The 16426-nt window shown below is 38.7% G+C and overlaps 1 protein-coding gene across 1 annotated transcript in view; it reads left to right on the top strand.

The window, feature by feature from the left end:
- Positions 1-334: 334 nt before the first annotated feature.
- The window catches only part of LTK (leukocyte receptor tyrosine kinase), a 110813-nt gene continuing 94721 nt past the window's right edge, over positions 335-16426 (top strand). Inside the window, 2 exon segments of the mRNA XM_080593432.1 lie at positions 335-456; positions 12034-12314. Coding sequence (XP_080449558.1) covers positions 12038-12314 — 277 coding nt within the window. The 5' untranslated portion in view covers positions 335-456; positions 12034-12037.

Consider the following 16426-nt stretch of genomic DNA (forward strand, 5'->3'; position numbering starts at 1 on the left):
ATAGAAAATCATGAAAAAAACCAGAAGTTACAACAGAAGTTGGCCTTATGGCCAGCTACATATTCTTTTTGACACTTAAGTCTTTTCCTGGCATGATAGAAAATTCTGGAATTTTATTGAGTTTGAGCATCTCATTTTGGTAAAATAGGCATGTAAAGTATAAACATATGTTGTTATGTTTGCCAGTCACTTGAAATATAAAAGTAATTACAGGTGTCATAATTCAGGAAAGACGCCAGGTTGTTTGTAGTGACTTACTGTAGGAATATGTAATGATAATCTGTCCTAATAGCCAATTTTCCATACATTTTCAGGTTTCTCCATTGGTTTAGGAAAGATATACAGACAATGTCATTGTCTTTGAAAGCTGAAGGCCTGCAGTGTGGAGGATGACAGTGGTCAGTGACTGCAGCTCACCTGGAGAATGTTGGCAATTACAGAATAGTCATGGAGAAGGTGGGTGCCTGAAAGTTTCTACTGAATGAATTGTGTGTGTAGCCAAAGACAGATGCATCAACTGTCAGTCATTTATATTCCATCCCAATCTTCATTTTTACATTTATTTTAAATAAACCATCTCTTTTTTTATGCATAATTGAACTCAAGAATCGGGATCCACAAGCAATAATACATGATCAGATAGGGCAGTTTCTTCCAAGCGAGAAACAGGTCCTTGAGGGGGACTCATAGGCTTTGGTAGAGTTTTAATAACACCAAAGTATAAAGTTGAGCAAAAGAGTTAGGATTTTGATCTTGAAACTGAGCGACTAGCTCCTTCTTAACAGCATCAGCATAGAGTCACGGGATACAGCTTGTAGTTTACTAGAGACTGCTGCTAAGTGTTGCTCCTCATTGAAGGGAACATGGGTGTTCTCAGCAGCCATAAAAACAGCTATTCTACATTGGTCTGGAGATCTGTGTCATTCAGTCCAATGTCAATGAAATACTGACAGCTCTGTGACAACCAACTACCAGAAATCTTGTATAATTCAAGTGTTGTGCATACAAACGTGATGGGCTATACCACATCTGTCATGGATGTACCTGGCCTTCATTTATGCAGCCTGGATTTTTTTTTCCTACCTCACTTAGCACAGCGTTGCTTAGTGGCTGCCTGGCCGCTTTTACCTCTTTAAATCAACGTATTTCAGTGTACTTGTGTACTGAACAGAATGCGGACAGATAGAATGACAGCAGCTGTTATTGTTTTTGGTTGCATTCCTTAGCTTGAATTTATCATTCTACCTTGCATCATTTATTCATGTTTATTTCTTTAATCTGTTTCTCTATATGTACTATTAAGTTGGAATAGTTCAGTGTTCAAAACAGGAACTTCTCTCTGTGTCATGGTTTGTCCTGAACTTCCTAAGTTCTCAAGCTTTTAACCCAAAATTTTTGTCTAATTTTGTTAGATGCTTAGTCAGAGTTGCAGGTGCCACTGTATTGGGATGGGATCATCAAAGGCTTCGTGTAAATCACCACAGTGTTTGTTGGTGCAGCAATGTCCGCTAGTATCATCTGAAGACATTAGACTGCGTTCTGTAAAATGCTTATTCCAGAGTGGGCTTTAATTTACAAAAATAATGACTAACCATCTGTGAAGAAGGAATGATGTCATGATGAAAATGTAAAACTGGCTCCAAAATTGCTTCTAGCTAGAAATTAGGTGTCCTGCTCCAAATAAAGACCAGTGGGAATCTTTTAGACCACTATGACAATAGCAGGGCTTTTGCCTAAATTTCTTTCTGTGGCACATAATGAAGACTTAAGAAAAATATCTTATGCTTGTCAAATGTTTTGAGTTCCCTCAGTGGAAAGCAGCAGATATTAGATAAATGATAGAATGTTACTTTGTTTGTAATTGAGAGTGTAAGAATTTGTTTAAAATATTTCAAATGAAAAAGTGAGGAATGGTGAAGAGGTTAGGAAATAAGTATCCAAATGAATGAATGATAAAAGCTTAAGTAGAAAAGGAGATGGAGGGTAAATAGATAAATTTTTGAAAATCCAGAAGGAAAGAAGTAAGAAAAAGCTGTCTGTATAACAGGTAACACAGAAGAAGTCTAGGGCTCCTCAACACTATGTTTTATATATATATATATAATATATAAATACAAATACAAATAAATGGGAGAGAGACTGTATATTACAAAATTTGGGGTGGGGGTGGGGGGGGAGGGAACAGGGGAAAAAAATTAGTAGGGAACTGAACTGAGTGGGTTTCCTGTTATTTGCTATGCAAACCAACTTAGCATCACTTTTTAAGCTGTCTTAAGAGGAATTCTGAGTGCAGAAGAATAACCTAGAAACTGCTTGGTTAGCCTGCAAGAAGGTCTTTGATTCAGTCCCAAACTCGTGGAGATGAAAAGCATTGAAAATATATTTCATTGCAAATAGAATCACTTTTTTTATTTTTTAGCTTTAAATTTGGTCAAGTAAAAGATGCATCTCACCTTATTATCAACCTTGTCACCTTTATATCCAGCTTCTGAAACACAACATTTTTTGTGTCCTGCCATTGTGCACTATCTGAAAAGAAGTCAGACTGTGTAAAACATCAACCCTCTCTTCTATATTTATATGGTTCTTCAGGATTTCCTTTGATCTGTGTAGTCATAAGCTGAAACTAAGTAGAGATACTTTTCATTGTAAAACTTCAGGAAGAAAATTGTAAGGCATTGCTTTTTCTGGGCTTATGAACCTCTTTCTGAAATGGAAGAACAAAAGTACTGCAAGCATCAGTTCTTTGAATTAGAAACAACATGAAGAGTAGATCTGATTGCCAGTGTCGTGGGACTTGCCCAAGACTTTGACAAGCTGAAGCAGTTCTGTGATCATCAAGCCTCTTGTTACTTTGAAGATGTTTCATGTGGCAATATTTTGAGTGCTAAAGATTTGGGCATTCCAAAGTCAAGGGTAAAGACTACCAATCTATACTCACTGACACCAATTCATAAGACTGTGATAATAATTAAATAATAAGATAGAGGAAGAAGGGGAAAAAAACAACAAAATTAAAAAAAAAATCATAAGAGGTTCAGTGAATTAAAAATAAACAAGACCAAAAAAATGGCAGCAGCTGGGTTGTATGGGAATCCCTTAATTGTGGTGTAGACCATTTCAAACTCGTTTCATGCTAACTGGTTCAATAGTTTCCATTATGTTACAAGACATTCTGAGCTAATTAACTAAAAGCATGTTAAATGAAATAGGAAAGATTGGGCCAGATAAATCCTTAGCAAATGTCTCCCTCTTAGGATTGCACTTTTTCTTCTTTTCAAAAATAGTATCAGGATTGCCTCTTTCATCTGCCCTCTATAAAATATGGTATTTTACATGTCAACAGGATAAGATCTGGTCTGCTAGCATTAACTGTGTTTAGATTAATCTTGCATAGTGGTATTAGGAGATTTAGTGTTTCTATCAGTTAGAAATGAAAACCATCTTAAAATATTGCAAATGCATTTTATTCACTGTTGCGTATCTGCTCATATAGCCTAGATACTTAGCTGACCCCAAGGAAGTCTGGTGAAGCCAAGACCACAGACAACAAGATTCAAGACCATCTCTGCAAGGGATTAATTCTCAGTATAGGTGAAAGCATTTTCATGACCATACTAATCTGTGAAGGTCATTAAAAAACACTGCATTTTAATGGGACTGCTTCTGTAAATAGTCATTTGCTTGTCTAGGTGTCTAAATGCCTTTAAAACTTGGATGCTTATCTCTCTGTGCTTCAGGTTCCCCTTCTAAGGGGCAAGAAAGAACAGTGCATTTTCCTACCCCTCATGTTTAAATGCCAAAGTTCTTGAGGACTACGAATATATCTTCCTATTGTCAGAACTAGGAGGAAGAGAAACAGAGGAAATAAAAGCTTTTGAAAGACCCCAGCCAAGAAATGAGATCTTTAAAAATGCACGTTTTCGTGTTTATGCAATGGACTCTATAATATCATTAGAAGGTGACTAATGAGCAGTCTGAGTAGCAGCTATTGTTACGATAGCTGCTTAATGTAATAACAGCTGCATTAACAAAGTCTGGAGGGAAAAGCTTGTAAGGACCTAGAGGGATGTGTGTGTGTCGCCAAAGCTGCTGCAGCAACTGGTTTGAGGCAGGATGTTCAAGAGATCTCCAGGAGCCACCTCAAAGGCACCCTCAAAATAAATAAATAAATAAATAAATAGTACCAGGTCAGCATCACTGCTAGGCCTTTTGCTGTAGCTCCAGGGGTAGGAGTTGCAAGGAGCTGGCAAGGGCTAAGTAGGCCCTGCCCTTACTATTTTCTGCTAGGCTGTATGCTGATCCTCAGCAAAGGAGGCAGTGAATACAGATGATCTGCCACATCTGTTTCCTGGCTCAACAATGCACATAATGGCATGGCTGATTGAGTTGATTGACTGGCTGAGATTGAGTGTGTACGACTCAGTTACAAGTACTGAGCCACACACCTAAGAGTGAAGTGGCCTGTTGCCTCCTCACAGCCCAGAAATGAAATATCAGAACAATTTCTGTGGGAATTCAGGCACGGTAGTGGTTGACCATTATTTAAAAAAAATACTAATAAAAAATAAATAAATCAGTGTAAGCCTTGATTTCTTAGAACAGTGTGCAATTACAAACCACTTTGCCACATGACCAGCTCAAAGCATCAAGTTTATGAAATTCTTTCTCTCTCTTCCTGTCCTTTTTACTTCCATCAGTGGAAAGCCCTTTTCTGTCTTTTGGTCTCAGATCAGCAGATGGAAGCAAGAACGTTTTTCTCCTTGGATATAAGGATCAGTCGCGCTCATTGTTATGTATTTTTTTCTATTCATGAGAAGCAGACAGGCAGGCATACTTCTAATGGAGAGGTAGAGAGAGCAGAGGCTGTTTCTGTCATTTGTCTCCAAGCTGGACTTGCAGGCACTTAGGACATCAGCCTTATGTGGTACCGTGAACCCAGGCACACAACTACTGTACATCTGTACTACTGCTGGTACTTTGCTATTGATGTTCTCACTGAGAAAATCTGAACTAATAGATATCATTTTGATCAGCAGTTTACTTTTTTTTAACTGTTTTTTTTTTTTTTAATATGTAATAAAATCCATTAGTCAACAAGAACAACTTTTCAGCTTTTCAGTATAGGAGCCGAAAGTGTCTTTAGACCTAAAGGAATAGATTGAGACTAAAAACATGAGCTTTAATAAGACATCTAGGGGATTTAAAGTCTGTGTTAACACTCTCCTGAAGGATAAGGGACTGATGTAAGTTTTTGGTGGAAATAATGTAAAATAAATGAAACATAGTGCTATACCTTGAAGAGCATTGAAAGGAAATACTGATTCCTCTAGCATAGCATTTATTTTTCAGGTGTTTATTTTTATTGCCTTCAAGTATAAATATTGAACATATGAATTGAAGTATAATCTTAAATTTATTTTTTAGATTGGCAAACATCAGCTTGAATAAATGTTATTCTCTCTTTAAAAATCAATTATTGAAATTTAACAGAACTAGAATTTGAATGCAGAATATTAATCTATTTTTAAAAATAAAACCAATTTCCCATATTTCCCATTAATCTTTAATTTAACTTACCTGTCTAAGAATGCATTATGTCATGAACTTTAGTGCCCACAAGATCCTTTTTTTTTTTTTTTTTTTTTTTTTTTTTCTAATTTTAGGATTAACTTAAAGAATGTTTTTAGCATACTGTGAGAGAAGCATAAATGATGTTTAAGCCAGCACAGTGTTAACATTTACCAGCCTGGAATGTAGTTGAAAGGAATGACACTTACCTGCTTAAGTAATAACATATGGATTCAATTCAAGAATACACAAAGCTGGAACAATAGATAAGATAAGAGGGTTGGAATGTTGGAAATATGCAACCCCCCCTTCCAATAAATTATTAACATGGGAAGGTGATGACACTACATCATCTGCAACTGTCAGAGATGTACGTGAAATACTTGAAGAGTAATAGGACTGGTTATAGAAATGACTGACTGAATAATAGTGTACACTTGCATGAAATTCTGTGACTATATCATGGGGAAAAAATGTAATAAGAATTCTCTTTGAATTCATTTAATCTGCATAATCCACATTGTCAGCCAATAAAATCACTTGGGCAGTGTTGCTAATCAAATGCCAATTTTGTTTATAGTCACTATAGCCACTGTCTGCTTGTTTAAATGGTTTTACAGAAGGTCTTGACTGTTTCTTTAAAAACCAAACAAACAAAAACCCACATAACTAGCAGTTAGCATTAAAGTCTTTCCATTGTTCCTCATCTTCATTTTTCTTAAAAACAATACAAAACAAAAAAAATACAACCATAAGTGTTGCAACTAAGTTATGCTCACCCAACAGGATGAAAATACATCTTAATTACTGAGAAGTATTTCAGTACCTTTTAAACTGCAGAGTATAAAGATAACCATCTTCAGGGATGCACCTCAACATCTGCATGTATGTAAAGCTGACAAATTGAAGTCTTTAACTCTGACACTCTTTTGGTAAATGAGGAAATATGATGTATTTTCTGCTTCAAGGTCAAATGATAGCTTATCTACTGCTTACTTTGCATATATGTCCTAGGCAGTAAGTTGGAAGTAGTTATTCATTCTCATTTTTCATTAATTTGTAGATGGTGTTGAATCTTCCACAGATAGAATTAATATTTATCAGTATAAACAATAATTCATTAACAATATTAATACCATTTAATTGCAGCATATTCTTTATGTTTTTATATGTTCTTAATTAATTTTTCTTGCTGTTATGAGAACACTCAAGGAGATAGTGTGTTATTCTATTTTAGATGTGTGCTGATAAATCAGCACAAATATTTTTACACAGGAAAGAGCAAGTGCCTTCTTTCCTCCCATATCAGTCTCATGATGTTGCTTCAAGAGCAGATGGTCCAGCCACTGCCATGGTAGATGAGCTGTGATTTAAATCCAGGGCCTCAGAAAGAACCGGTGTGTCATTCAGGTGGTCTGAGAGCCTAAGGTGCTATTGAAAAAAGAGCATTTTTGCATCCGCAAGCTCTTAGTATGTTTTGGTCATATATATTGTCAGATGCCGATGGGCTCATTAATTCTAATTGTATACACCAGGCAATTCAGAAAGTGCAATTTCCTGGCATTGTTATATGGCTAAGAAACTGACTCACAGAGTGGCCTTTTTCTTCATTGGTTTTCTTGTGTGACACACTCCCATGACTGTGGAACTGTCTCGGCTGACTTTCTGCTGTTTTGCCTTCATGGTTACAAGCTTTATGTCTTGAGCAAATGCCAGGAGCTCCAGGTTCTCCAAGTCATTTTTGGATTACTGTTTTTCCTCATCTGTCTCCTTAGGTACCTGCAAGTCCCCAAGGGCTCTTGACATCCATTTCTAGCAGCACAGGCACTCTTGTTTCAGATTTCCATTGAACGAAATGTCAGCGCATGACAAACCATGCTTTGCGGGTGCCATGCTCCGATTTAGCAGTGCTGAATATGGATTCTGTCTTTTTTCATTAGTAGGTGCTTTATTATTTTGATGCCGCTTTCTACCGACCTGTTGTACTGGAAATAATGGGGAGCTGTAGTGACATGCCTCATACGTACTTCACTGCAAATTGCTGCAACTCATATTCATTAAAGGTGTCTTGTTGTCAGACATTACTAATGCAGGTACTGTAAAATACGGCAAGGATGGTACTGACGTGCACAAATGACTATTTAGGTATGTTATATTCTATGTGGGAATGAATTTGACAGTCTGGGACACAAGTAAGTTGGTTTTCTCCCAGCCAGCAGTGGCAAAACTCTGCATGCTTTGCTCTGGGGGTATCTATTTATTATTCCCCCCCCCCCCCCCCCCCGTTTTTGCCACCCATGTCTTTACCTATACTTCTGGCATGTGGAACAACCTCCAACAATTTCCTCAAACTTGCTGATGATTTGAAGCTGTTGTAAAATATCATTGGTCTTCCTCTTAGATTTTAAATCCCTAAATGATTCTGTGCTTTTAAATATTTTTATATTATGATATATTTATATTATGATGTGTCCTTTTAAATATTTTTTCTCTAATGTCAGAGGATTTCTGATGCAGTGAAACAAAATCCTATTTAACAATTAAATTTAACTCCTTATTACCTATTATTATTTCAAGGTAAAGCCACTCCATTAGCTGTTACCGTTTGGAGCAACTAGCATTATCTGTGGCAGTGGCCACAGCTACTTTATGCAGGGTTTTGCCCTCAGTAATATCACCAGAAATCAAAGTTCACATTCAGTCTGATACCAGATAGATAATATTTTTTTTGAAGAGCTTGTGTGTATAACATATAAAATTTAGTTCTGGATATTTTTGCGTCATTGTTTTTTTATCAAGTATTCCAAAGAGCATGTGTGTAACTATCATCACATCTCATTTAGCTTTTATGCAACATTGAAATCATATATTTGAAACTAAAATATTTTTTTAGTCTTTTTGTTTGTGGGAAAGGTTAGGGTGAGAATTGCCAGGTCCCTAAGGCTGTAAGGAGTTTTATGATCGGTTTCAGCTCACACAGTTCTTCCATGCATGAAGATGTGAAGTTTTAATGGCTGTGGAGAAAAGCCAAAGCTTCTTTCTTTATTTATGTACACTAACACCCAATTTCTTTTACATGACTGCTCTCCAAGTCTGACTATACAACTCTGAAATAATTACCAATATTCTCAGTAGAATCATCCGAGGACAACTTAATTATGCTCTTAGATATTGTATCTCTAGGCTGGGCCATCTTTGATTAATGCCTTAAGTTTTCCAGATGTTTCTGTAACAGCTAAAGCCTATGTCTGTTAGACAGTTTTGTAGAATAGCATTCAGGATGCTGAGGCAGGTTGACTGATCACACATTTCTTTACATACCTCATGTTTCACATGAGTCTGTACTCCTTTATCTTCGTGTGGCTAGTCTAGATCATATTGTCACATTGGCTTTGTTTTGCAGGATTTTATTTCCATCATAAGGAATTTGCATGGTATTTGTTTAGCTTTTGCCCTACAGCTTGTTTTCCATGCAAGATTTCTGAAGTCTCTGCATTTTTCTCATATTTTTCCTTGATCAAAATGTCACAATACAGACTTTTGTACCATATATACTTTCTGAAACGTGCTGTATCTTTCATTGAAGTGCCTTTGGTATCGAATACAGCCCAAATGAGAACAGTATCTCCCAAAGATGATGTTGAAGCTATATTAGCATTTGTTCGGCTTTTCATCCCAAGCAGAAATACATTTGCTATCAATCACCTGTCCAGTGATATATGGGGAATACTTTCCACTCTTTAAAATTTGCCTTTGTGTATATGTAAGTGAAAACTCCATCTTTTTTTTTTTTTTTTTTGGCAGTGACCAGATGCCATTGCTGGAGCTCTGCTTGCTCTGTGGTCAAGTGCTTCCACCTCATCTCTGTTCAGTTCTGTGGAATTTTCCTGGTAGTATCTTGTTAGAACTTGTCTTGTCCCCACCATGGGGAACTTGCAACCCGGTTCTGAATGGTTTTGAGATCTTTTTACTATTTTTAGTTGTTTTGGACCCATAACTGGCAAGGGAGTGCATACTTTTGGAGTCTGTAAGGACCTGACACATTTTTATGTGGACAATGGCATAGCTTCATCTGGTGTTCATGCAAAGGCATCTCCCCCAGTATTGATGAATTTAGCATTGTTAAAGAAGATAACTCTGTTATTGTAAACCTTAAAAACACAGTAACACCCTTACAGGGTTAGATCAAAGTTCAGTGCTGCTCTCTGCATTGTGTTTGCAACAGTGGATGATAATGGATGTCTTCAGAGGAAAGTAAGAATAGGATAAGCATACCAGCTTCCCTCTCCTGAGCTCCAGTAGGTTGTTCCTGGTTTGCTGAGCCAGAGACGGTCATTATTTAAGATTTGTACATTTTCTCAGTTGCTAGTATCCAGATTCTGGCAGTGCTCTAGCTTGTGCATCAGTGCCCAATTTAAAAGCATGTAATCGTCACAGTTGCTTTCAGACTGACAGTTCGGTTCTCTGCTGATGCAGCATTGTCCATTGCTCTTAATTACTTCTACAGAGATTTCCTTTGAATTAGTGGTGTTGCTGTCATTCCCTTTTTGGTGGTGGTTTTTCATCTTGCTGTACATGCTTTTGACCACTTGCAAGCCGTTGGCAAGTGCCGTTTGCCTGTAGTTCACACACCTGTTTCCAAATGTTGGGCATTGGTTTGACTTTCATTGTCTTTGCACTATGCATAGCTTCTTGTGTTTTTTCTTGTGTAGCATTTTTTTTCCATGCCCTGTTCTCATATTTAAAATCTTTGATTCCCTTTAATACCAGCTTTTCTCTGGATTGGGTTTACTTCCTTTGCTTGACAGATGTGACTAACCTTGCCAAGGATTAACTGCAGAATTCCAGTAGACCAAGGTTTACTTTTCTGAGACAGGACTCAAACCCTCAAAATTGGCTAATGAGCCAGTTGCTCTTAGATATTAGTCACCTTCTCCTCTGGTTTTACTCTCTGCTTAAAAGCATCACATGCATCTATTTCACTTTTACAGAATGCCTCACATTTGTGAATTGAGCCTCAGAATTCATGTGCGTTGGCCAAACTAACTGAAAACCATGGAAAATATGAATTGCTTTAAAACTGAGTATTGTCAGAAACAATGCTATTTTGTCTGTCTCTGCTGCTAGCAGTTCCTTGCAGATACATTTTTTTTTTAACCTTTCTGTTCATAGGAGAGTTTAGGAAACTAGAAATTCCTGAGTTGCCTCTACTTTTGTACCAATTGGAGTAAAAAATTACCTGCTTTGCAGTTCCAGAGCCTCAGCCAAGAAAGTTATTTATGAAGAGATGGAAAGCTGGCAGCCTTATTTTTAATGTTTTATTTTATTTTATTTGTCTTAGGAACATACACTATTCTTGCTCTGTTGCTTTGCTTGGGTGACAGTTCGTGCCAACTTAGTTAATAAACAACCAATAATGTTTGTCTGCCTTGTTACTATACTTTTGTAATTGGTGTGGCAGAAGGGGAGAGCCTCAGAATGTTTTCCTCCAAATCACCCGGGCCACATTCAGAAATATGCCTCTCTAAATCTGTTGGAGATAATGCATTGCTGAACAAAGAGCAAATTCAGAGATACAAATATATGATTACAGTACAAAAGTAAATTCTACCCTTGAACGATGCATGGTGCTCATAGATATCAGTGACAGATTCACAGGAGGTTAAGTAAATTCACTAAATATGTAATTTAATCTATGAATCATAATCAAAAATGGAAGGCAGGTCTCTACCTTGAAAGTGCCAGACATACTGGTCTATCAGGGGTTTAATTCATGTCAGCTCCAAATTTCTCTAGTGCCTACAGTGTGAATGGTATTTTATTCAGACTCAGGTACTCCCTATTAAATTCACAAGTTTCCAATCTGAATTATTTTGGTCCACGTCCACAATAAATTGGACTAAGGCGCTCCTCATCCAGATCAAGGGTGTCTGTGGAGAATTAAATCTGAAATAATACATTCTGATTATAAAAAGAATAGCTGTTTTAAAATATACTTGCTGCGAAGGAAGAACTAATGTGAACAGATTGAAAGCGAACTAATGTCATTGAAATGCTGATGGACCAGAGGAAAAAGGAGTTTAGCAAGTAAAGTGATTAAAGAGGGAAGGCACAAAGCTTTGAGGCAGAGCACCTACCCTTGCTGCGCTGCAGGTCCCTGTTGCATCTCTCACCGACTGAGGCTGTCTTGCTCAGGAGCAAGTGGTTATGAGTGAAGTTAAGGGAAGAGAGGTGTGGGTATGGCCATCCGCCTTGTGTAACGGGGTCCAATTTCTCTTTCAGAGCAGTCAGTGAACGGCCTTTCACGCCTAGGGAGTGATCTTAAGTACAACAGAGTTTGGTGCAGGCGTCTCTGGGCATCATCGAGGCAGCTGCAAGGGATGGCTAAGAAGGGGAAACAGCCCAGGAAGATGCTGAATTCAGCTTCTCCTAGTGAATACTAATGCCTAAAAAAATTTACAGATGGATGTGTTCATGTCTGAAGCAACTGCCGTACGGATTTGCTGATCGTGCAGCAGCGGTATGCAAAAAGGGAGGAAGAGGAGGAGGAGGGAAAGGGCGGGTGGAAAAAAGCGACGGCTCTAGGACCCATGAGAGCCTTCCTGAGCAGGAGGTGGGAATTCTCCTCCGAAGCAGCCCGAGCCCAAGCCCAGCCTCAGAGCTCCTGCGGAGCCGGCAGAAAGAGCCGCGCACCCGGCCCCACTCAGCCATGAGCCTGGTTGGGCTGTGGGTCGCCGCAGTGGGTAAGTACCCTGCTCCTTCTGCCCCCACCTCCCTGTGGTACAAACTCCCTCTGATGCCCGGGGGACTCTGACTTATTCCTTTGCCCATTCTCTTTTACCTTTGAAAACGGGAAAGCATTAGGTTTCAAAATTGTGCAGAGAAAGGAGCTGGGGAGGAAAATACTGGTATCAAACATCCGTAAAGTGGGTGATGGAGGCAGATAAATTTTGATGGTTATTGATTCTAAGTAAATTTTGTTCTCTGAAATGAATAGGTGATCTGTAGTTTTAGAAAGGCTTGAGCTGACCGAGGCTCTTATGCTGGAATCAGGCTCTGTCATTGTATTAAGGTTCAACATGAAATTAACAGCTCTACCCCTGTACCGTTTTGGCTCTGTGGTTACAGGATTGCTTTCTTTGGGACTATGCTGAAGAGATGGGAGAAAGTAATGCTCTAGGAGTCATGAAGGTTGCTTACAGGAAGAGGTGTATTTTGGAGGAGATACTTTGTCCAAGGAGAGGGATAAGGGAAATCGATAAAGGGAAAGAAGGTACCAGGACTATGAAAGATGGTGTTATGATATCCCACCTAAAGACTGGTGCTCAGGCTGAGTTTTGAAAGGAATCTTTGTGCCTCTTTGGTTCTGAAACACAGCAAAAGGAATGAAGTCATAGTAGGAGAGAAGGAGGGAGATATTAGGAAGGAAGCTGCAGTAGTAGGAGAGAAGTTGGAAAGTGGCAGCATGCGTACAAGCATCAATGGAAGGTAGGAGTGGAACACACTGTATGTGCACTGTGGTGAAAATCTTGTTATAAAAATTAGGAGAGAGATGCTGAAGAGGACTTGCTGAACTTCCCAGAGAAGTGAAGTTACAATAGTAACCCCAGTGCAGAGCGAGGAACATCATCTTGATCCTTAGACAAGGATCAGAAGACACTTTTGTATTTCTCCGTGCAACAAATCATATTGCTTCCAGACAGAGGAGGAGAAGAGACAAACAGGTTTTTGGGGGCTAGAGTTTGCTCTTTCTGAACATGTATATATTTTAGTTTACATTAAGATATGCTGGGACATCAGTTTTTAAGCAGGTTTTGTTGTTTAGTTCTATTTACAATTGAATGCCAAGGCATAGCACAGAGTTATTGGTTTCAGGCTTTTTCTGTCCTGTTACTCCCATTGGGAGGAGTGTGCTTTACCACCAAAGGGGGGCCCAAAGCAGAGCCATGTGTCCCCACAGCCTACGTTCTTGTGCCATGTGGTCTCATCGAGAGCTGCTAAGTATCATCCATGTGCTTTTGGTGGAATGACTTTCAACATGGGAGCAAGGTTAGTGTAAGGAGCAGTCATTATAATCGCTGTATCTCCAAGTCTGTAATTTGAAGCATGATTGCATTAGAGCAGAGATTTAAAATAAAATAAAAGGTGTGTTTCAGAGAGAGCAAGAAAAGAGCTAGATGAAAACAAGCGTACATTTTACAATCTCTGTCCAGTTTTCTGCCAAAAATAATCTCAATCGCCCAGGGAGAGACTTGGATACTGAGCGTTTAACTGTGTAGCTGCTGTCATGATCTTCACATGGGGGTGGTTTGTCTCACTGGGTTATTATGGTCAGCTCTGCAGTCAACTATTTTAAAAACCACTTGTGTTTCCACTGAGGAACTGAGGAAGCTTTCCTGGAGTAGATTCTCAGAGTGGCTTTATCTTTCCTTCCTTATTTGGAAAGCCCAAGGTCCTGATGGTGAGGGAATTTACAGGTCCACTTCTTTCTCTTTTGTTTTACTGGCTGGTATATGCATTTCTAATGACCTGTACCCTAAAAGGGTAGTTCGAGAGTTCACATCCACTGAGAATTTTAGGCACATCAAAACACTGGAGGAGGTCAGAACTCATTTTGGTGTAAAAATCAAGACTCTATAAGAAAGTTCAGGAAGTTAGAGAGAACAGGAGAAAGAATCAGCACACAACACAAACAAAAGGATTCAGTGTACCAATGTGCGTTGTTCTGTGTCGGCACAACGTCACAGTCATTCTGAGGCTGAGGTAGCATGCTAGCCTCAGTTCTTGGGAGATGACTGGGAAGGTGGTGAAAAAAAGCCACCAGATGAATGTGTGGGAGAATTTCCTTTTCATTTTAAACACCAGTATTGCGTTGAGTCTTCATATGGGCTTATTCTCCTTTGATTACTTGAGCTTAATGGAAGGGAGAGGCCAGTCCTCTTCCCTATGAAAAACTGGGTTGTGCTTGGCCGGATGTTGTGCTCTTGCCTCTGGGTGGGGAGTGCAAACTATTTGCAAAATTACAGCACAACATACACCCTGGGCAAACCTCAAGCCCCTTTCCTGAAACGCACTCATGTTTATGTCATTGCTCAGAACTTTAGCTATTGGAGTATAACCACAGTTCTTGAGATAATATTAGTAGAGGCATTTTGTCAAGTTTCTCTTTATAGCCCTTCCTAATAGTTGTAATAGAGCCATCATGGGATAGGATAGCTTATGTTTAATTTCAGCTGGAGAAGCAGTTATGGTTATGGGAAGGTTGACAGAAGGTTTAGGAGTAAAATGGCCAGCACGGCTGTGGGGTGTAGGCATAGAATGGTATATCAGCATGGCAATGGTGAATGCCCCATTCCTGGGTATCACGTGTCCCTTGCATTTTTCCATCAAACTGTTTTCAGAAGTCCAAAAAGATTTTCTCCCTCTCCCTGAGTTTGTCTACATCTCAAGATTGAGCTGGCCTGGTTTATAAAGTGAATGTAAGCTGGTTGAAGTTTAATCAGTCTACACATGCATGAAGACACACGTAGGAATACCTCATTTTGTCATAAACCAACTGAGAACAGATTCATGGACCTTAAAATAAATGAACACATCTATCTCACTTACGCAAACCTTTACTGATTTGTGTATCCCTTTGTCTAGAAAAGAGCATGCCAAGAGTGGAGGGGAGGGGGGCTGCATTCTCTTCTGCTTCTTCTTGGAAGAACTCACTTATTTTGTTCTTGTGCCTAACTCTGCTGGGTTAAAGTAGCGTACAGACACAGTAGTGCTTTCAGTATTTTCACTTAATAGGCGCAACCAGAATAGCACCAAATGATCCTTGAAATCTGACTTGGGAGATAGGTTCATGGTCCTTTATTGTGCAAATTACAGTTTATCTACAGATACTGTGCCCTGTCTGGATATGCAATTCAAAGAACTCTGAAAGTCAAGCATTGGGAAGGTACCTTGAAATAAAAAAGGCTGTGACTTCTTTTTAAGTCACAAACATTGCAATGTTGAGGATCCTTTGAAATACAGTGAAAAAATGGGAGGGTATATGTATGGGAGTCCAGTAGTAAGGGAGGACATGAAGGCAAGCGCTGGGATCTAGTAAACTATGTCAAGAGGAAAGACAGAAGTGGTAAAGGAAGAAATCTGGTAGTGAGGTGTGTGTACTGTTACTTTAAAGCTGAAGAAAATGTCTTGTAGTCATCCATAGAAGTCCATCTTTCTGCCAGTATTACATAGTTTTACAGTTCCTAATTGGTCCATTAGATCAAAGCTGGAGAAAAGGATGTCCCTCTTCAGTGATGTTTCAGAAGCATTCCTCTCCCACCCCCGGAGTCCATAACAGATACAGAGGGCCCATGTCTTCAGCCCGTTTGTATATGAGATTGAGTGTGCACTGGCTGGTCTGGTGTGTAGAACTGTATCCATGGTGTATGTGTGACTAGAGAGAAATGTTCATCTTGCATTAATTTTAGTGAAAAAATGCTGATGAGGTAACAATAAAATGTTTTATAAGATGGGCTAAGTTTTGAGCTGTTATATACAGGAGGTTTATGTGTGCACCGGTTAGTTCATGTTGAGAGATTCAAATGAGTCAAACTGTTTTAATATTTTATTATTCAAACTTTTGTTTACAAAAGGCTTTTATATAAAAATCTTAAAACTTTACTTAAAAATCTTAAAACGTGATTTAGTACCACATGTTTGGTTTTGACATGAAATACTGTAGTTCAACACTTCCTGAAATGTGCTTGGGTTTGCAGTTTTATAAAACATTTGAGAAATTTTCAGGTTGACCTATGACAGTTTTATTTTATTTTTTAAATTTCTTTAGGCTTGCCAGTAACTTGGAAAATCCTGT

This window comes from Anser brachyrhynchus (assembly GCF_964034855.1).
Source record: "Anser brachyrhynchus genome assembly, chromosome: 5".
NCBI lineage: Eukaryota > Metazoa > Chordata > Aves > Anseriformes > Anatidae > Anser > Anser brachyrhynchus.